Below are 20,350 nucleotides of genomic sequence, written 5' to 3'. Positions count from 1 at the left end.
GGACAACTCTCAAGGCACATTTATAGGGATCTCATTCTAGTATGTTCATTAACTTCATTTACTATTTTTTGGGGGGGGGGGAGGAAAGGGGAAAAAGAAAAAAGAAATATATTTAAGTTCTACAGAAAAGAAAAACAATTCCCACCCCCAAACACAAAAAGTCAAGACAGAAGGAAAAGGCTTGCAAAGCCCCCTCACATCTTATGCTAAAAGAACTTATCTATCTGAAAAGTTAATAAATTTTGAAGAATGTTCTATACATCTGCCACTTAGTACGTCTCCACTCTGACAGATCAGGTGACCCTCCTCATCCTCCTCTACACTCCTGGATCTTTTCCTTCGATGTCTCTTCTGGAACGGCACCAAGATCGTCCAGCCAATCAATAAACCCGAGTGAATTCAGGTCAGAATACAAAATTCATTCAGCGGGGAGATATTCAGGCATTCAGATACGTGCCAGGCCACAAACAGTTGGCAGGAGCAATTTCAAATTCAGTCCCCGGAAATTCACAGGGCACATAGTTTATGTTACAGGAGAAAAACATGGCAAGGAACAGATTTTCAGATGAGATACGCAAAGTGGCAAGGCAGCAAAAAATTACAACACAATTGTTTTTCTTTTTCTTTTAAAAGATTGGTTCACTGAATCTTACTTCAGGATTTCAGTGACTGTATTTTTTTTGAAAGTGAAGGATTTAATACTTCTATATTTTTTTATATATATATATATATAAAAAAACCCAGCCTTGTGGCCAAACTGAAACACCCATCTTAAGTAATGGAGATTAAATCACGTGTGTGATTATTTGATAAGAATTCATGTTTTTAAAATCATGAATAGCATATACATTGACTTCAGGCTGTCTCTGCTGAAGATCTTAAGTTATAAATCCTATCTTCAGCTTTTTTAAGAGTTAAATATATAACAAAGATCAGAAAAACTGCCCTCCTAGCGGGCAGACATCACACATACCTGATGCTACAGATTTTTCAGCGATACTTAAAACATCTTACTAGATAAATTTTTTTAAAAGTAAAAATCTGACATTGTCTCCTTCCTATTGCAGTGATACTTAGTCAAAAGCAAGTTTAAAAGCTTGTGCTTGGATTTTTGAGTAGGGCTGAAATAAATGCTTGTCATAACAGAAGTTGTGAAGGCATGAAAGTGATGCCTGCATTTCAAGTACTCCGACTGATGGTTATTATTCATTCATCTGCTCAGATATATACCCAGTGAGCAAAGAGCAGAACTACGTTCTGTGGTATCACAAGCACACCTACAAGCTATACATTTTCACTGAAGGAAATAAAATCCTAGCAAAAATAATCATCTACTAATATTAACTAAAGGAATAAACTACTCTCGACAGAATTCCCCAAACTCCCACACTCAATTACTACTGCCCAGATGAGAATCTATCTTCTTAAAATAAAATAAACCTAGATTAAAATGAGTCACACCACCTGCGGATGATGAGGACCGGCAGGGTGAGGTGTGTCGTATCTCCTTTTGTGAGGCCTCGCCCTGCTATAACCTGATGCTTTGCTACTGCGATGCCCAGTAGCACATCCTTGATTGTACTTGTTGCTGCGTTCTTCAACATCGCGTCGTTCACGACGGTCTCTTTCATTTACAGATACGGTTTCTGAACAGGTACTACAAACAAAGGATCAAATAAACAATTAAAATCCTAGCACCCCTATCGAGACAGCTTTTTGTTTTAAGCTGTAACACATCTCTCTCGAAATATCTCCAACTCAAAACCAAATACATTATCGGATGACCCAATGAGAACAATTAAATCTTGAAAGATATGCTTAGTGATATCAGAAGCCAAGAAGTTATTCACCTCTCGGGAAGTTTAGAAAGATCACGTTTGCAGTGCTTGTTCTGGGCACCGCTTAAGGCTCTCTTGCGAGCTCTGTCACGTCTGCGATCCGGACTCGCTCTCTTATCCCCGTCACGATACCTAGTTCGACTGGAAGGCCGCATCTGTAACAAAGAGATTTTGCTCTTTGGATTACATCCCACAGACAAACAATTACTTTTCAAAGCCATTAATTATCAACGCCATAACAGGGATCGTGTTTTTCCTCAACTACCCAAATTTCTTTTTTTTCCTCCGCTCTTTCTTCCACGTTATTTTTTAATTGAAGAACTTTTTGAAATTAACTGCTTTCTATAGGGGAACCTAACCAAGAACCTGCTTCTTACTGAAGATCTTTCTAAAAACAAGTATCGTGGCTCAGACACTAAACGCACACTGGGCATGTCGTTTCTGCAAAGCTGCTCAGGCACCCGGCGGTGCAGACGCTCGGCGAAAGGCAGCCTTCCGCGTACTTCAAAGCGGCACACAGACATTGCCCAGCGGGCTTTTAAAGACTTGAAGGAACCTGTCATAAACTTTTCCCATGCTTCCTTCTGTAAATTCCCGGTCAAATTCCTGATGCTACGTCAACATGACAACAGAACTTACAGATTACCTCGACACCAGATTATCTTTAGCTCGAAGAGGAAAAGAGAAGTGATAAGTAACTCACTACACGTGTCTTTTATTTCACTTTCCGATCGCAAATCGGCGGTAGCTCACAAGCCGCGCCTCGGGCCGGCGCGCCCGGGCTCCGCAGCAGCGGCGATGCCGCCGAGACACCGCGGTTGGGCGCTGCGCGGCCGCGTCCCTTCCCACGGAAGGGGGACGAGGCGCCCCGCGCCCCCCACGCACCCCCAGCGCGAACCCGTCCCACCCAGCCCCTGCTCCGGCGAGAGGCTCCGTCCTCGGCCCCGAGCAGGGGCACGGGCGAGGGCTGCGGCCTCCCCCGCCAAAGCGACCGAAGCCATTTCCTCTCCACACGGAGGAAGGCTCGGGCACAGAACGTGCCGGCCGCACGGAGGCGGGGGCACAGGGGCGCCCCGGCCACCCGCCCCGCCCGCGCCGGCGGCGACGGGACGGGACGAGCCGAGCCGAGCTGACAGCAGCAGCCAGCCTCCTTGCCCCGCCCCACCCCGCCCCTGCCCTCCGCCCCGCCTCCCCCCCGGCGCCGTCCCTCAGCTCTCGGCGGCACGGGGCCGCCCGTCCCCGCGCCCCCACCTCCGCCGCTCGGGAGGGCTCCGCCGCGCTCTCCGCCAGCCGCCGCTCGCTCCGTCGCTCCTGCCACGGCTGGGCTCAGCGCCGTAACTGGCGACCCGCAGCCCGCAGCCCACCACCAAATGGCGTTGCTAGGAGGTTGCCAGGAGGAGGGCGGCGACGCGACACAGAGGCACGCCCGCGGCGTCACAAGGCGGGCGGGGGCCCCGCGACACCCCGCAGGCTCCGGGGAGCCGCCGCCGCGTCGGCCCTCTGCGGGGGGTGCCCGGCGGTGAGGGGGGGCCCCTAAGGCGGTCTGCCTTTCCGAGAGGCTGCAAAGATACCGGCCCCTTTCCCCCGGCCACCCCGCGTACCGCCGTCAGCCCTCAGCGGGGCTGGGCACCGAGCGGGCACCGCCGTCCCGCAGCGCCCGGGCTGCCGGTACCGCTCCCGAGAGCGGTCCTGTCCCCTCACCTCACTGCACGACGAACAAGCCCTTTACTCTCCCAGTGCTGCTGACGGGACTGGCACAACAGGTGCCTTTCACCCAGTCCCAAGCGTTTCTGGTAACCCCGTATGCCTCATCAGGTAACTCGGCGAAAGCAGTTAGACGTTAAGTAAACCAACCGTGCAAAACCTTCAACCGTTTTCCTGCCAAGAACTTCGGAAGACGAGGAACATAAAATCCGAAAATAAAAATTTCTAACCCTCATTCAAGAATGACTGCCAGAAGATGGCGCTTTTTTGGGAGACTCTCGATTGCTGAATCATTTTCCGCCCTTGGTGATGCAGCCTGTTAATTGTCTCTCTACTTCCCCGGACAAATCGTTAGAGGCTCTCAAAACACGTAGCCAGTCAGCTTTAAACCAACAGAGGTTTAAAGGACCTCATAGGACTAACAAAGACACCTTTGGAAACCACTGGCATTAAGAACATTTCCAAAGAGTTGAACGCCTTTTTTATTTTTGGATGTCTTGCGGTACCTTCTACTCGCTTTCAGTCATGTCTTCAAGTCTGGGCAGAACATAAATACCCACTGTAAAACAAACAAACGAAACACAACTCTTCAAGCAAGTGTACAGATCAGCCTTCTGCACCCACAGGATGAAAAGAAAAAACCCAAACTAAACCCTCCCTCGCAACCCTTGCTTCCTCTGCTGCTCACTACTACTGCACGCATGGCAGTTTTAAGTCGTGGCCACCCCTCTTGCCGCCCCGTGCCTGGCACAGCCCTTCAGCCACCACCTCAGAAGGAGCCTTCAAACCTGTCAGCCATCTATCAGCTGTCACCTCAGCAGAGCTCACCAAGCATTATGGCTGAAATTGGGTTCTCCAAAACCCCTTATAAGCAGCCAAACATCTCACGGGCAATCTAATTTAAGTAGAAAAAGAGCATCTGAGGATAGGGCAGTCCTGAAACGCTGCAACAGCCTACGTACATCAGCTCCCTAAAACCCAACGCTTTGCTTTTTTTTTATTCTGGGAAGGACTAAACCTTCTGAAACACTTCCAATCCTGATAAATGACCCTCCCCACTCTTTGCATTTTTTGGTCATTTCCCCAACGGACCCCGTGATCAACATACAGCACGTACGTTGCGTGTGCAAGTTCGTCACTGTCCGTAGGTAATGCACCATCATTTTCTTTTTGCCCAGTGCTCCCCAGCTTACACGCAGTACTGTTCCCAGCATGACATACCTCTAACACCAAACTGCCAGCAAAGGTCAGAAACAATCTAGAATATACATGATGAGACCCCCCCCACCACAGTCCTAATGCAAGACTGTTGTGCTAATGTACGTATTTTTTTTTTAAATTTTTTTTAATTGCACTGTCGGAAAGTTTACAGTATGTCCTTCCTTCTGCATGGCGGTAGCGTCAGTGTGGCAGTCAGACACGCGGTTGCATGCTTCTGCCTACTTGCTATTACCACCGGTTATATGGAAGAGACAAAGAGCACAGAGCTGAAATAATTAAATCCTTTACCTGACTGACTGAAGTGTTAGGGTAAAATGTATTAAGTCTGGAGCAAGGGCTAGGAGCTTTAAGCAACACTTCATACAGAATATAGAAACTTTGTCCCAGAGAGGGTACTGGTTAACTCTACTCATTAACGCCCCCGTTATCTGTACCTGGCATACCTTTGCCCTTCTCTTCACTAAGTGCTCCTCTTTATTTTAAGAGGGAAGTCTCAAAACAGGAAATACGGATCTGAAGCAGACTGCAAGTCAGACGGACCTGGACCTCCCAAGGATTACAAGGCATATATATGAGAATGAACTTTGCTAAGTGATGCTGACTGAGTCCAAAGAGGACTGGGGGAATGGTAGCAGTTGGATGCAAGAACTGCGGGTACTCTCTCCTGTCCAGGTCTTTCACGCACAGTTGGAACTGGAAACATACCCTCTCACCTCTACGTATTATAGAGTCAGAAAGCAAATCTCCGTGGAAACGAGTTGACTTTTTCCTGCTTTATGAAAACAAACTGGTGCCAAAATGCATGTTTTAAATCTACAACGAGGAAGGGTAGAGCGTTCTGCTTTTCCCAGTATACCCAAGGTGGAGAACTGCTTTTTTGATGCATACAAATCACTCTTTTTTCCCTGCTGAAATCAGTTTATTTTATGCTTACTATACCAAGTGACTTGAGCATAGCATCGGCAAGATACGTACACACACACGCATATGTATGCATGTATTTTATGCTTCCTCTTGGCAAGTCAATATTCCGATACCTCTGTACCTTCTTGCAGACTTTCTTATTTGAGTCCAACAACATTTGGTGTCAAGTAAGACCAAACAACTACCTAGTTTTGATCAACAGCTATGTAAAGACACGAATGCTCTTTCATACCAAAAGTGTTGGGCCAGAGGCAGAAGCGATTGTTTCCGATCTACCTGTTGGGGAGCTTGAAGAGGGTACCATTCCAACACAGCAGTGCAAGAGCAAGCACCCCTCTAAACACCATTTTTAATCCTCTAGGAGAGAAAGGTTTCGGCTACGACACTGCTCTCACCTAGGGGAAAACATTGCATATCTTATTCAGTTTTCTAAAACCCAGTAAAGTTAGAATTTACATGAGAAAGTTTCAGAAAAACTGGGAGTATGAAATTGTAGAAAAGGACATTGCTTCAACATAGTATCACTAAGAAAGATAAGGCAGAAAACAAAAGATTGGGGAAAAAATAGGTATTTTTAAAAGTCTTATTTTACAAGTACAAAAAGCAATGTTTAAAAATCAAAATCCTGGAAGATACTCTGGAAAAACTGACTTCTAAAGCACAAGACTTTTCTGTGACAACTCCCAAACAATGTCACAACTCCTGAAAATCCTGCATTCAAAGGATTCAAAAGGAGCAAAGGTATGATCCAGCCCAAGTAACCCTCTTTAGTGGCACTTCAAACTCCATAATCCAGCAGTCGATCTGACCAGTCTTTAAAGAATGTGCCGAGGCACTCTGTGGCTACAGAGCAAAAGGGTTGGCATGAATTGTAAGATCTTTAATACGAACGTCATTGAGAGGTCGGTAGGTTTTCTCATTCACAGGCAGCTTCTCCAGCTCATCCAGGGTCTCCAAGCCATCAATAACTCTGGAAGGAAAGCAGAAGTGCTAGGAATCTCCTAAAAATGATTGAGATTTCACAACTGAGATATCCCAAAGCAGGTTACGGTGAAGTATCACAGGGCACAGACTCTGCAAGCAAATGGTACGAGTAAGACAGCCAAAACATTATATATGGCATATATTTTGAAAGGAAATATTAAGCATCCATGACAGATTCTGATAAAAAGTACAAATAACTCCCACTGACCCGACAGTATCGTATTTTACACCAACCGTAGCTGTATAAAGACCCTGGCTGCACTTCCTGGCAGGCAGGACTGACCAATCGTACTGTAGGTTTCAGCAGCAGCAAGATACTGGCCATACCAAAACTTCACTGTGAATTACTGAAATCCTATGGCTGGAAAATCCATTTCCAAATGTGAGATTATAATTTCTAACCTTCTGACTCAAAGACAAGATTGGACAGAATCATAAATAACTGTAAATCTAATGGTACAAATTATGCTTAAGCTTTTGGATCTTCTGTTCTGGCTGAAGAAGTGACAAGAGAGATTGTTGTAATAAACCTCTTAATTTTTTTGTTTAAGTAACTAGCTCTAGTAAACCTTGATAGTTTATTTCCTGGTGATGGGCTTGGCAGAAAACACCTTGTGCTGTTCACAGTTCACTTCAGCCACATTCATCAACTCTTTGAATCTAGGACGCTGGGATTGCGGGCCAGCAGGGACTGCATATGCTGTTCTGCTGATTCTGCAACTGCGGCTGGAGTATCTTAAACTGCCACAGAAAAACTGGCAAAGTTCATCTGTCGGAGCCTCTACTCTTTTCTAAGAAGTCTAAAACACCTACTTTCAATCACACTTCTAAACAACTCAGAAATGAAAGGAACACCTCTATTTAAATGTCTATAAACAATACAAGTGATAGAAAATAGTATTTTCACATTTCAATAGTTTCCTTTGAATATTTAACTCCATTTAATAAAGGCAACTTTTTCTCAGCAGATTCACTTGTACACTAGAGACTTTTTAACAACAAGCAAAAGAAAAGACTACCATGATTTTGAGATAGAAAAAGCAGTATCTGAAAGACTCAAAAATTAAACATTTGCTTTAAGGATATATTATCAGTAGTGTCTATTAAGAATGTTTTAAAATAATGATGCACCTTAAACAAGCTTATCTGATTTTATAAACTGTCAGTTCTGTGATTTTTATCCAACCAACAGAAAGTTCCACCTAAATAGAAGTATGACCATCAGTACCACACCCATTCCCAGATTCAGTCCCAAATCAGATTCTTGTTTCTCAGTAAACCCTACAACCATGTATCCAGTTGTTCTGGAGTTTGATGAAAATCAGGCTGCAGCCCTTTGGGCATGAATGAAAAGGCAAGCTGGAATAACTGGGGGTGGGGTGGGGGTGGGGGTGTGGAGGCAGAGAAAAAGAAAAAAAAGGTCCATTCTCGAGGTAATTTTTAATATACTTATTGCCACTGAATTCCCTACCATGAAGAAGAAGGGAGTTGCATTTTGGAGCAACTAATTCTGGTGACAGTGCAAGAGCATACCTTTACATATATACAGCCAGTATTTTAAACAGTTTTAGAACCAGAAGCTTCTAAATTTGCATTGCATGTGCCCTGAAATATTCCAGTCCTTCACACGCTATGATAAAGTGGCTTGCAGTTGGATCACTTACTTTCCAAACACAGTGTACTTCATGTCTAGGTGCGGTTGCTTGCCATAAGTGATGAAGAACTGCGATCCATTGGTATTTGGGCCATTGTTTGCCATTGAAACCACCCCACGGACACTGTGCTGAAAGAAGGGAAAAACCTCAACATGGATACATATCTGTAAAAGCAGGACTTTAGCCTGTACGGAGTGCTCTGTGACTTAGTACTCTGCCTCAATACCATTATTAGGAAAAAAATCTTGATTGCAAATATATTCCATCACAGTCCATAATTAGCTCCTCAAAATTGCTCTTACAATGAAAAATTACTTCTTTGCCTTCAGAACATGAAAAGTACTTACAGATTCTTTCTACTTCTGTTCTTGGTGATGAAAACCCTCAAACCTAACTTGCCAAGCACAGAAATGCCTGTTCCCATTCTAACAATAAGCTTTCTATCCCTTTATTGCAGGATTATACTTTGCTTCCCAGTTAACAGAAAGGTATTTAATACAGTACAAAACAATGCTGATTGTTCTCCAACCTGTAAAGCAAATTCGTATGAAAACATAACCGCATATTGCGAGCACAGAAATACCTTTAGGTATTCACTGAATTCATCTTCAAACTTCTTGCCCCAAATGCTGTTACCTCCTTTCCCAGTGCCTGACAAAGAAGCACCACAATAGATTAGTGGATTTTCAGACTGAAAATTCTAGAAATGATGTACTGTTATAACATTTTACAACAAAGACCATAGATAGCCTGTAATTCATTTGAGGCAGGGATCAGATTCTCATGTCTTGATAGTCAGCAGAGACATAACTGTATATAAGGAACACCTATTAAGTAGCAGAACAAAGCACTGACATATCCTCAAATTAAATTCAGTATAAGTACAAACTCAAAGCTGAATCAGATTTTCCCCCATACAGTTGACACTGTCTGGGACATTTCCCCCAAATGCTTTGGAGGCAGTGTAGCCTTTCAGGCAGAAACCAGAGAAACCACAGTAGCAACTGCTACCTGTTCCACAGCTGGTAAGTCAGCAGAAATCATCATATTTAGTGGAAATAGCTGGAAAAGTCTGTAGAATGCTTTACTACTGCATGTTTATTTAGAACTAGGGTAATGGCTGCTCACCACAGAAAGCTAATCTCCCCATAAAACCCTCTATGAACAAAACAATAATTCTTATATTTTATTTTTACTTTGTTTACATTTTGGTTTTAATATTCATACTTATAATTTCTTTTTATTTATATTTTATTTTCTGTACGTTTTTCTATAGAGAGACCCCGACAGAAGAATTTACCTAATGGATCTCCTGTCTGAACCATGAAGCCCTTTATATTCCGGTGAAATACGCATCCATTGTAGTAGTTACTAGCACAAAGAGCCAGGAAATTCTAAGGAAATGAAACAAACCATATTAACAAACAATTCAGAAACAAATATCCTCTCACTAAAATGACAGCATTGGCAAGACCAAGTCTAACCCTTTTGCCTCTGCTTTGCATTGTGACCATGTGAATTCCAATTGCCACCGAATAGTCATAAGCAAATTATAGTTAATAGACCCCTTTGACAGATACAAAGGATTTTAAAGAAAGCTTACAGTACAAGGCTGTCTGACTTGAGGAACAAACAAGAAGCCTAAGATATGCTCAGAAGCATCACTCTCATTCAACATTTTGTAAATGTTAATTTTGTAATCAACAACTTCATGCCTCAGTTTTGCTAGTTAAAAAGTAAATTATTTTAATTTAAGCTTAAGTTTATTTCAGAAAGGAAAACCTGGGACTTCTGACAAACTGGGAGTGATTCTCACTCTCTTAAATTAAAAATCAAATCTGTGCAAGTGTGAGCAAACCCAGGGAAATTTGGGAATCCCAGGCCATGTGCCATATTTCCCTGAAAGGGCAAAGGACACTTTGGGAGATGCTGGAACTTGAAGAGAAGTGGCCTTTAGCTAAACTTCATCTGGTGAGAAACAGGCAGCAAAGCTCTAGGCAGTATGACACAGTGCACAATTTCCACAAGTGGAATAGGCACTGTACCGGCTTAAAATATTAGTATTCCATTATGTGAAAAGATGAATTGCAAAAGCCACTTCACCTCCTCTACAGTCTTCACTAGTTCTACTGCTTTGTTTCGACTCTAGGCAATCCCGCTTCTGTTACTTGACTTACTTCGCAAGTCTTTGGTGTACGCTCACAGAATAGTTCAATTTTAATATCTCCTACATCAGTATGCAGCGTGACAGCCTGGGCAAGAGGCAGAAAATAATAATTACATCAGCAACATACAGACTCAGTTTTATGTCCCAGCACCACCAAGAACATATGCAAATTCCCATTGCATATAAACACTGTTTCAGTATTTGGCCATAGGCAAGGCTACTGTCAGAAACCTTCCACATTTCCAGTGAAATCACCAGAAAGCACTTCGTCTCATTTAGTTTCAGGACACATCAAGTTCACCACAGTAATGCAGCAGCTCTGTTTCACACTGTTACACTCCAGAGATACATTAATCATTTGCGAACTGGACCTACTCAGTCACTTAACTGCAAAGTTGAAGAATCAAGGTTTTATCTATTTCAGGTGATAGTGTGGCACACATACCTCATTGGTTTACACTCAGAGGAACAACTGATGTGTGTTACTTGCAGCAGCCTTTTGAGTGATAAGGCTAGTTCTGGATGGCACCATATATAATCTGCCTTCACAAAGAAGCAAATCTACAAAACGACACACTTTTCTTAAGAATTTATAAATAACCTTCATAAAATTTAAAATGGCAGCTACCCAGCCACCTAAGCAAATATATCTCTATAGGCCCAACATATCACAGTACTCCCACGCAAAGTGCTAAACTATGCAGAAAAAGATACCATGGGGTTATACTGGGGAGAAGTGTAACAAGAAAAATCAGCATCATGTTGATACTGGCATACTTTTCCAGAAGTATACGAGCAAGGAAGTGAAGATAGTAGCCTGCAATGTCCATGAAGATGCTCTAAGAGGTATATGTACAGTTTAAGACACACAGTCTTACCTCCATTTCCTGATTTGTGAAACTTGTAAATGCCCGCAAGTGTAAAAGGTTACATACACTCAAGCAGGCCTGTGTGTTTGCGACTTGAATAATGCTTCTGTGGTAAAAGAAACCAAACTGGATTACCAAATATTAGCCAAAGGAGGATTAAAATTTAGGCTCTGAGAACTGAAAGTCTAATTATATTTTAGACTGATGTAAACTGACCTATTCTCCTTTTTACAATATCTTGTTAGAAGTCTGAAATGAAAACCTAAACTTTTCATTACCAGTTCTTCACAGCAGAATAAAACGCATATTCCTTTGAGATGCAGAGCAGCTATTCGCTTTCCACGAGATGACCATTTCAGAAAGAATTAAAATATATAAAAGGTGCTATTGTTCTCACCATGTCTGCTTATCAAAAAGCTGAGGTAGGTTTGTATACAGCAATTTCCTGCAAAGAAAACATAGGAAACTCGTTGGGTTTTTTCCTACCAGTCCCCCACTCTTTTTGATTCTAAAATATTTGTGTGGTTATATGCTTTTAAACCACACAGTTTTACAGTGCCATTCAAGTGACTCTGTGGATAAATGTTTTATTTGCATTTACTTGTAACTATGCAGCATATAAAGAACTGGAAAGGAGTAGAACAAAATAACTTAGAGAAAGGGGTGGGGGAAAAAAACACCCTTTCCTAGGATGAAGGTTTATACTAAGCAATCTCAACTCTTCCAAAGATTAGGGTTTTATAAATGACATAAATTAACCGATAAAAGCCACATGCCAGTACCTAAACGAGGTGTGATTTGGAGCCACCTTCTGACAGCTGTCAGTACCTGCAACAGACAGGTACCTGCATTCAAGCACAGATCAGACTTTTTTTATCTTAGCAGTATTTTCAAATAACAGCCTTTGGAACGATGATGATAAAACCGCAGTTGTGTAGAAATCATCAGCTTTAGACGCCACTCTATTCTCCGTGTGCTGCCCTCCCTGGGTAGCCCCCAGGCTTGGCCAGGCCTCAGGCGGACGCCAGCGGACCCGCCCACCGTCAGCCCCGGCCCGGCCCCCTCACCCCGGCTACTGCCTGCCGGGGCGGCGGGGCGCCAGGACGAGCAGCCGGGGCGCCGCGCACGCCCCGCTTAAGCCTCCCAAGGGCCGACCGCGCTCACCGCAACCCACCGGCCCTCGGCTCCCACCTGACCAACGACAGCTCGGAGCTACCGCTCCTTTTCCGCCGATCTGAGGTACTTCCACCGACAGCCCGCGCACACGACGCGCCGGCTCCGCTCGCTCGCCCGGTCGCTGCAGGGCGCAGCCCGGCTCCTCCACCGGCGAGCGACCCACCCGGGACGCCCGCCGTCCCCGCGGCCGCCAGCTCGGCCTTCCCGCGCCGTCCCAGCGCCTTCACCCTCACCTGGCCCCACGGAGGCCTTGCACAAATCTGCCGAGGCTAGACGCGAAGCCGGCGCTGGGCCGCCGGGAAATAGCTCCCCTCACGCGGGCAGGAAGAGGCTGGGCCGCCCTCGCCGCAGCTCAGACCCGGCGCGGCGGAGAGGCCGCCCCCCAGCCCCGCTAGCGCGGCGGAAGCGGCGGGACTGAGCCGAGCGCAGGCTCCGCCCCGCAGCCCTGGCTCTGCTCCGGTGTGAGGTGAGTGTAGGGCCCCGTGGCGGCGCCTCAGGGCCGCCTGCCCCCCCCCCCCCCCGCCCCGTGAGAGGCAAACGCTTCTCCGGTCAGATTCCGTGGGTCGGTTGCACCGTGCGAAGATGGGTGAAGGTTAAGTTCCGTACGTTTCTTGCACGGCTCTACAGGGTCGTTTGTGGTGCTTCACCGGGAGAGCCCCGGAGGCAGGAGGGAGAGCCCGCGGCCGGCGCGCCTCCGACTGCGGCGACTGCTGGGGGGAGGCCGGACCGCTCTCCCCTCTGTCCGCGGGGCGCCATTCGCAGCCTGAATACTCTTCACTCTGCTCTTCCAGCCAGTGAATTCCCAGGGCTTATTCCTGCGTGGTTTTGCCCCCTCTGCAGAGAGCTGCATGCTGCTGCCTGGCACACAGCTGCTTCGCCGGCCTCTCCGCTGCCTCCGTGCTTTGGGCCACCTGCCCTCACGCTCCCTCATGAACCTCAGGGAGCTCGTTTCTGCCCTGAACGACTTCGCATCCCTCTCTCTGGCTGAAAGCTGGGACAATGTGGGGCTGCTGGTGGAACCAAGCCCTCCCCACACTGTGAACACCCTTTTCCTCACTAACGATCTCACCGAGGAGGTGATGGAAGAGGCAGTGCAAAAGAAGGCAGACCTTATTCTTTCTTACCACCCTCCTGTATTCACACCACTCAAGCGAGTAACGTGGAAGACCTGGAAGGAACGGCTGGTGGTCCGAGCCCTGGAGAACAGAATCGCAATTTACTCTCCGCATACGGCATATGATGCCATACCTCATGGAGTCAATAACTGGCTAACAAAGGGACTTGGTGAGATTCTGTTAAAAAAAAGTTAAAATTATTCTTCATTATATGCTATTTTATGTGGGGGCCTTCCCTCATTTTCCTTTCTTCCAGCTTTTACAAGTATGATTTGAGGACCTTTTTTTTTTTTTCCTTCCCCCCCCCCCCCCCCCCATTATTCTTCTAAGTACCCTACATGTATTTTAGGGAATTTATCTTGGTGAGGAATACCAGATACAAACACTAGAGGACATTTTCAGATGCATGTCTGCGGTACTGGATGTAGTCGGACCCGGTGCAGCGTTGGTTGCAAAGTCTAGACCACTGACTTTAAATCGCCACCATTAATTTATAAAGTGCCAGATCTCGTTGTCTGCAAAGGACTTAAGGTATCTGAAATTCTTTCAGACTTTTATCCTGTATTGTGGCTCATAAATGAAAACAACACTGTCTTCTCCAGCCTGATTTACAAACAAGAAACTATTTTGGTTTTGTACAATTCTCAGTATAAACCAGATGGCATTAAGAATGACAATATATATCCATCAGCTTCTTTGCACTTCAAATCGACTGTGCCTAATAGAGAGAACAGGGCAAGAAGTCAGTCATCAGTTCTGGTCAGGGAAAATGGATTCAAGCGCAAAATTTGCATCTTTTTGTTGCACCTCTTTAGGGTATGTGCTAAATCAGTGTTGGAATACTTATCCAGCTTTATAAAACAGCAATCTTGTACTGTTTTCTCAGGTGCCTGTACTTCCGTCCCACTGCATCCATCAACTGCGCCGAGCTATCCAGCAGAGGGCACTCACCGGGTAGAATTCTGCGCAGACAATACTGAGCATCTGGACACAGTGCTGTCCAAAATCAAAGACATCCCAGAGATCTCCTGTCTAACTACTCTCCCTGCCAGGTATCTGCTTCACTCTCTAATGTTCTATTCTTTCTGTTGTTTGAAACAATAAGTTGCTGGAGTTGTATTTTATGGTTGTAATCATTTTGTTTCTCTGTGCACTGCTGCTATTTTTTTCAGCAACAGATGTAGAAACTTAAGGAATAATCATCCCTTTCTGATCAATCTATGTTATACTAAAAGGTAACAGCAGCTCAGTGCAGCATCACATGTATTAGAGCTAGTAAAGAAGAGTATGAAGAGGAAATTTGATGAGGACAGTTGAGAAATTCCCGTATCTGTTTCTTCCAAGAGAGTAGAGTAGACTAGGCTAGGCTATTATAATCCCTTATTTTTTCCTTTCTCTGCGGTAGAATAGCCACTGGGATAGAAAAGCTTTGTTTTATATTAATATGATGCTGAAATTTTATCTAGTTTCTTAGCAAGCACCAAGCATTATCTTTCCTCAGGGTTGAAGGTGAGGAGCAAACACGAGTCAGTTTAAACTGCTCTCAGACAGCACTGGTGGAGGTGGTGGCATTATTGTCCCAGAACAGCCTTCTTTATCACAAGACCAACATTCTCTTACTACAAAAGGTAACAAAATAATGTATTGCTTCCAGTTAATATATTAGTTTTGTGAGCTGAGTGCCCTCAACACTGAAATCCAGTAGTCAGTAGCATCACAGGTTTCCTATGCTATTCCATCAGTGCTCTGAAATACTGGCCTGTGGGGATTTGAAGTCATGCACATTTTCCAAAATAATGAAAATAGCTCTGTGGCCTGTACTATTTCTTAAATCCGTTCCAATAGCTAATGTAGTTAGTACATTACATTCAAGAACATCACATAGATTTATTTTTTTTTTTGTAAAGTTCAGAGGCATTCCTGAATGTCCAGTATACTCATTGTTGTACAGTATGGAAAGCAGTGCAATGCAAACTTACGGAGTCAGCTTTCTCACAGCAATTTTAATTTATTTTCAGCCTCTTCTTCCCCATACTGGAATGGGACGTCTGTGCACACTGAGCGAGCCAGTCTCCTTGTCAGATATAATCGAGCGTATCAAAAGCCACCTAAAATTACCCCACATCCGCTTAGCTCTGGGAGCAGGCAAGACACTAGGTAAACAGCCCCACAAGTAAGACTGTCCGTGAGAACTAGTATTCCAGGAAGATGACGAGCGTGTTTGTGTGCATGAGTGTGTGAAATACTGCTGCCGTGGATAGGTTTACTTCCAGGTAGTATGAAGCACTGTTAAAGACAAGAAACAGCATTTTAGAATTTACAGAATACAATCATGCAAAAAGAATCTCATCTGTATTTCTAATTGGAACTTCTATATTAAGCTGTTTGTCACTGTGAAGAAGGGACAGCACAAGTTGAATTCGAGACATCCTTTTTCATAATTTGTTTAATGACTTAAGACTTTTTTCCCCTAGGATATCAGACACAAATGTGTACCACTTCATTGTAGACTCCCTTTTGTGACTGAATGTTAAATTTCAAAGCAGTAGGACATTTTATGGTATCCTTATGAACATGTAACCATCCAGGTTTTAACGAAAGAGAAATAGTGGCAAAGAAGGTGAACTATCCTAGCTCAAACAGTGGGTCACTAGTAAACGTGGAGCAAGCATCCTCTTATCCCAGTTACCTACTATAATCTCCAAGGAGCATAGCGATTAGAATTTGTGAGAGTAAATTTGTTGAGAACTCTAATGAGACAGAAGTCTTATTAGAAGCCTCTTATGCTATCAGTTGCACTAAAAACCCCCAAACTGTTTTGAAGCCTCTCACAGTGTGGGATTGCAGTGGTGCAACTCCACTTAAATCAACAGTAATTACATGGCAACATACTGTAAAAACTTAATAGAATTTGAAAACTGTCATGTGTCCCGTCTCTCTAGTGAATATATGTAATTATAGTTATATATGTAATAGCTTGGAATCAGCAATCACAGCAAATGGGCAAATTTTTAATGGCATGGAGCAGCTCTCAGCTTGCATCGCATTGGTCTTCTGAGAGTTAAAAGTTAGGAACCAGTATATCTCAGAGGCAGAATGCTGCCTTAGCAGCATGATTAGTTGGAAAACTAATGATGGTGGAACATGAGAGTCCTGGAAAGAGTAACAGCCTGTTAAAGGGTTAGGAAACTAAAGAACATCTCACTAGGAGAGAGCTAGCCAGGAGCCAGCCTCTGTGCAGTAGTTTTCTGCAAACTTTCCTACCCCTTGAAGAAGAAAATCTACACATCTTTAGTACACAGAGGATTCTGCTGTACTATCAGAGATGTTATAGGCCCATGACACTCTCAGGCTGACAGATGTGTGTATTCCTCCAACAAATTTACATTGACCCTAAAATGGAGGGAGTAGTTCCTGTGAAACGATAGCAATACTGACATGAGGGCTGAGCAGAGGGAAAGGACTTTAACTGTGGCCCCTCGTGTCCTGCAGAATCGCCAGTGAAGAAAGCTGCTCTGTGTGCTGGTTCTGGGAGCAGCATCCTGAAGGGAATGGAAGCTGACCTCTATCTCACAGGTAAAAGATTATGTTGCTGTTTCATTATCTTTATAAAAATAGTCACTAGCAAAGAAAACAGGAAAAAAGGAGAGAGGTGACTGGCTGTTGAAAGATTTGGCCAGAAGGAATTACCCGTTATAATTGAGGAACAGTTAGTTACTGGAATGACAGAATAGTAACATTAGAGATTACGTGGATCAGATGGCTGTGTGGCACAGCGAAGGTTATTTGAATTAAAACATTGCTATACGTGCGTTATTTCAACACAAAATCAGTGTTGATGGCAGTCTCTTGCAACCTGTTTCTCCTTTGGCAAGACACACGGTATTTCCTCAGTTTCCTACAGAATTCCCTAATGGAAAATGGAATATAACGTAGTCTACAGAATCTTCCAAAGGAACCCCATAGCGTATCTGACCAAAGGGACACTTAGTCCATTATCCTCTTTTCCGACGGTGCGACAGCTACTCCCTACAGGTTGCTCGACAGGCGAAGCCTGCCTTGCACTCTCTAGGACTTCATTCGAGCAAGTTCTCTGGCGAGGCATGTCCTGTCTCCCCCTTACACGCAGCCCTGCAGAGCTGACCCTCAGACAACCCCTTCCAAGGCTTCCCAGTGGCCATCCCCCGTTACAGCAACCCACGTGACAGCCAGACGGTCCACTTCCAAACCACTCTGCGCGCTCTTATTTACTGCCCAACGTGGCAGCATCTACCACTACTCAAAGAGGGCGAGGAATTCCTGTGGTTTTGTCTCACTTGATAACGGCGGATAGCAGCTCAAAAGTCCTTCAAGGGACACACTGGAGTACGAGTGCTCCATGTTCTTATACTGAGCAGAGGGTGTTGCATTCCCCCTCAGGGGCTGTATCCCCTGTTATGTCTTCCTAGCTTCTAGCTAAGATTCTGTACACGTTGCAAAGAACTGGTTACCTAAACTGTACTGTTGGTGATCTACCATTTCTTCCTCAATATGGCAGGAGAGATGTCCCACCATGATGTTCTGGATGCAGTTGCCAATGGGATAAGTGTTATTCTGTGTGAGCACAGTAACACTGAGCGAGGCTTCTTGTCAGAGCTGTGTGACATGCTAGCTATCCATCTACAGAACAAAATCAACATAATGGTGTCTGAGAAAGATAGAGATCCCCTCCAGGTGGCATAGAAAAAAAAACCCCAGGAGTGAGATTCAGTCAAAAGTTTCATGGTATCTTGCACAGACCTATCCAACTGCAAGCTTAATGACGATGCTCTGAATTGTTTCAGTACAAAATGATTGTATTCTATGTTCCCTCAAAATCTGGGATATATTTTGTCATCTGTCAGATAAATAAATGCTGGTTTTGGGCTACAGAAGACTGATGTACTCAATTACTGGGCTGCACTTGAATAAATTTACTGTTACTGCATACTTTTATTAGATACATTTGGTAACCGTGATACTCAAGGACTGGTTTGGGTAAGATAAAAAACCTGACTTATCTCCAGTTTTAAGCTTACACAGCCATTCTACCCTACTGCAGTTATGTCAAATCATGTCAGTATAAGTCATGACATTTTAGCTAATAAATTTCCTGATAGTAGTTAATGAAAGGGTATGGATCACCCATTTGCATTAACAGTTTTATTAAGACACCAATCATATGCAAATATAGAACACAGTGCAGGTATTTGGTACTAGCATTCAATTGCACAATCTACCATTAATGCAGCTTTAAGGCTTTTTAATAGAAGGACTCTCAATTAAAAGAGCTTTGGAAGGTTAAAACTCAATTCCTTAACAAAGCTGTAGATGAATTTAATGTGCCTTTTTTACTTTCTTTTAAAAACAGTTTCTATAACTATTGCTCTTAATTACAGGATTACTAAAACTGAACAAGTAGCATTTTCACCACTGATAATGCTTGGGTTTTATTTTTTAAGTTACGTTTTCTGTTGTGGTTTTTTTGAAAGAAAAAAAATCTCCCAGTTGCATACCTTACCATCTCTGGATTATGTGCACACCAGAAGAATATTTAAACAAAATGAAAATATTGCCATTGCAAATTTGTAAAGATCTTGGCACCATCCTTTTAAGTTAACATAACTGGCTCATCAAGCACTGTCTTTACTACATAACTGCATCTGTCTTGTTCCACTTAAATGTAAGTAGAAGGAGATGACTCCAGTATTATCTGAAGCTACTGAGGCTATATAAAGGCCATCATTCTTATCAATACCACAAAGACCTCTCAGTAAGCTGAGGAACAGGAAGTTGGAAGAAATTTCTTCTTTCCCAAGGAAAGGAAAGGATTGTAAGAGTGATTCCTTCAAATCCAGCAGGTCCGTATTGCTATAGAAGACATGAAAATATTACTACCTTAGTACATACACAGAATTCGAGACATAGAGAATTAATGCATAGATGGGGTAATTGTCCAGAAACAGCATGAAATCAGGGTAAAATACTTTTAACACAAAAAAATTAATTCACAGTAATTTTCTTTAGCTTGCATGCTTATATCACAGAATCAGCAGCAGCCAAAAACTTATTCAAACTTAACCTTCTCTTAGCAGATGGTGTGGTATCTCCTGCAGCCCTCCTCTTGGCCTGTATGGACATCTGGTAGTCTACCAAAATTCTTAGTGGATAACTCTGAACTCAGGATGATTACAGCACTTTATTAAAATAAATTTCACATCTAGAAAACCAGATGTAATTGCACTGAAAATGCACCATGGTATCACTATCTGTGAACACATTAGGTAGTGTCTTCCATATGGACTCAGAATATAAATTAAATCTTGTGTTTCATAGGAAGTGTGGAGAGAGTCAAAGGGCTGCAAAATAGGATGTGGTTGCTGGTTAACTACAATATCAGTTTTTCCAAAGATGCATCACTTCAAGTGGCAGAGTTCTTGTTCTTGAACTCTACACCTAACTTACAGAACTTGGGTAAGACACAATGCCTTGACCCTAGTTTTAGTGATTCTGATGGTAGCCCAAGTAGTCTTGGGCAGGATCGGAGGCATTTTGCAAAGTTTTGGAATTGCAGCCTGTAAAATGCAGATGCAAGTGCTACCAAAAGTGAATGTTAGTTGGAAAATGTTCTGGAGAGTACTGCTGGCATGTACCGTTTTCCCCATCAGACTCTCCAGCA

The 20,350-nt window shown here is 43.8% G+C and overlaps 3 protein-coding genes across 13 annotated transcripts; 1 reads left to right on the top strand and 2 right to left on the bottom strand.

The window, feature by feature from the left end:
- Positions 1–216: 216 nt before the first annotated feature.
- Positions 217–12,591, bottom strand: LOC141925378 (dual specificity protein kinase CLK4-like). 4 transcript variants are annotated; one of them, XM_074829507.1, is made up of 5 exons: positions 5,964–6,029; positions 3,773–4,101; positions 1,851–1,993; positions 1,465–1,657; positions 217–351 (listed from the first exon to the last, which is right to left on the bottom strand). In XM_074829507.1, exons 2-5 carry the CDS (start codon positions 3,776–3,778, stop codon positions 217–219), a joined length of 477 nt encoding a protein of 158 aa, XP_074685608.1. In that variant the 5' UTR covers positions 3,779–4,101; positions 5,964–6,029. The 4 variants fall into 4 exon arrangements, with proteins under 4 accessions (XP_074685608.1, XP_074685609.1, XP_074685610.1 ...); XM_074829508.1 differs by lacking the exons at positions 3,773–4,101; positions 5,964–6,029 and adding an exon at positions 12,554–12,591; XM_074829509.1 differs by lacking the exons at positions 3,773–4,101; positions 5,964–6,029 and adding an exon at positions 3,090–3,764.
- PPIL3 (peptidylprolyl isomerase like 3) lies at positions 5,661–12,918 on the bottom strand. 2 transcript variants are annotated; one of them, XM_074829506.1, is made up of 9 exons: positions 12,772–12,918; positions 12,145–12,190; positions 11,760–11,807; positions 10,504–10,578; positions 9,627–9,720; positions 8,910–8,977; positions 8,336–8,454; positions 6,579–6,657; positions 5,661–6,082 (listed from the first exon to the last, which is right to left on the bottom strand). In XM_074829506.1, exons 3-9 carry the CDS (start codon positions 11,760–11,762, stop codon positions 6,065–6,067), a joined length of 456 nt encoding a protein of 151 aa, XP_074685607.1. In that variant the 5' UTR covers positions 11,763–11,807; positions 12,145–12,190; positions 12,772–12,918; the 3' UTR covers positions 5,661–6,064. The 2 variants fall into 2 exon arrangements, with proteins under 2 accessions (XP_074685607.1, XP_074685606.1); XM_074829505.1 differs by lacking the exon at positions 5,661–6,082 and having other exon boundaries at positions 6,241–6,657.
- NIF3L1 (NGG1 interacting factor 3 like 1) lies at positions 12,424–19,914 on the top strand. Of its 7 annotated transcripts, none has more exons than XM_074829498.1 (7): positions 12,424–12,601; positions 13,379–13,822; positions 14,540–14,705; positions 15,155–15,281; positions 15,672–15,810; positions 17,146–17,229; positions 18,191–18,566. In XM_074829498.1, the coding sequence occupies exons 2-7, from the start codon at positions 13,387–13,389 to the stop codon at positions 18,373–18,375; spliced, it is 1,137 nt and encodes a 378-aa protein (XP_074685599.1). In that variant the 5' UTR covers positions 12,424–12,601; positions 13,379–13,386; the 3' UTR covers positions 18,376–18,566. The 7 variants fall into 7 exon arrangements, with proteins under 7 accessions (XP_074685599.1, XP_074685598.1, XP_074685597.1 ...); XM_074829497.1 differs by having other exon boundaries at positions 12,474–12,601; positions 13,330–13,822; XM_074829496.1 differs by lacking the exon at positions 12,424–12,601 and adding an exon at positions 12,894–13,004 and having other exon boundaries at positions 13,330–13,822.
- The last annotated feature ends 436 nt before the right edge of the window (positions 19,915–20,350 follow it).

Source organism: Strix aluco, chromosome 6, assembly GCF_031877795.1.
Source record: "Strix aluco isolate bStrAlu1 chromosome 6, bStrAlu1.hap1, whole genome shotgun sequence".
In the NCBI taxonomy this organism is placed as follows: Eukaryota; Metazoa; Chordata; class Aves; order Strigiformes; family Strigidae; genus Strix; species Strix aluco.
The sequence above is the reverse complement of the archived record's forward strand: the minus strand, read 5'-3'. Positions and strand labels throughout refer to the sequence as shown.

Bases quoted from the DNA above. Each gene is read 5' to 3' on its own strand.
- LOC141925378 (XM_074829507.1), bottom strand. The intron at 1,658-1,850 runs GTGAATAACTTC...CTTTGTTTGTAG, and splicing joins CTTTCTAAACTTCCCGAGAG to TACCTGTTCAGAAACCGTAT. The intron at 352-1,464 runs GTGGTGTGACTC...GTGCCGTTCCAG, and splicing joins CCGGTCCTCATCATCCGCAG to AAGAGACATCGAAGGAAAAG.
- PPIL3 (XM_074829505.1), bottom strand. The intron at 8,978-9,626 runs GTAAATTCTTCT...CTTCTTTGTCAG, and splicing joins TCAGACAGGAGATCCATTAG to GCACTGGGAAAGGAGGTAAC. The intron at 6,658-8,335 runs GTAAGTGATCCA...CTTTCCTTCCAG, and splicing joins AAGTACACTGTGTTTGGAAA to AGTTATTGATGGCTTGGAGA.
- NIF3L1 (XM_074829498.1), top strand. From the start codon at position 13,387: ATGCTGCTGCCTGGCACACAGCTGCTTCGCCGGCCTCTCCGCTGCCTC. The intron at 14,706-15,154 runs GTATCTGCTTCA...ATCTTTCCTCAG, and splicing joins CTAACTACTCTCCCTGCCAG to GGTTGAAGGTGAGGAGCAAA. The intron at 15,811-17,145 runs GTAAACAGCCCC...CGTGTCCTGCAG, and splicing joins GGGAGCAGGCAAGACACTAG to AATCGCCAGTGAAGAAAGCT.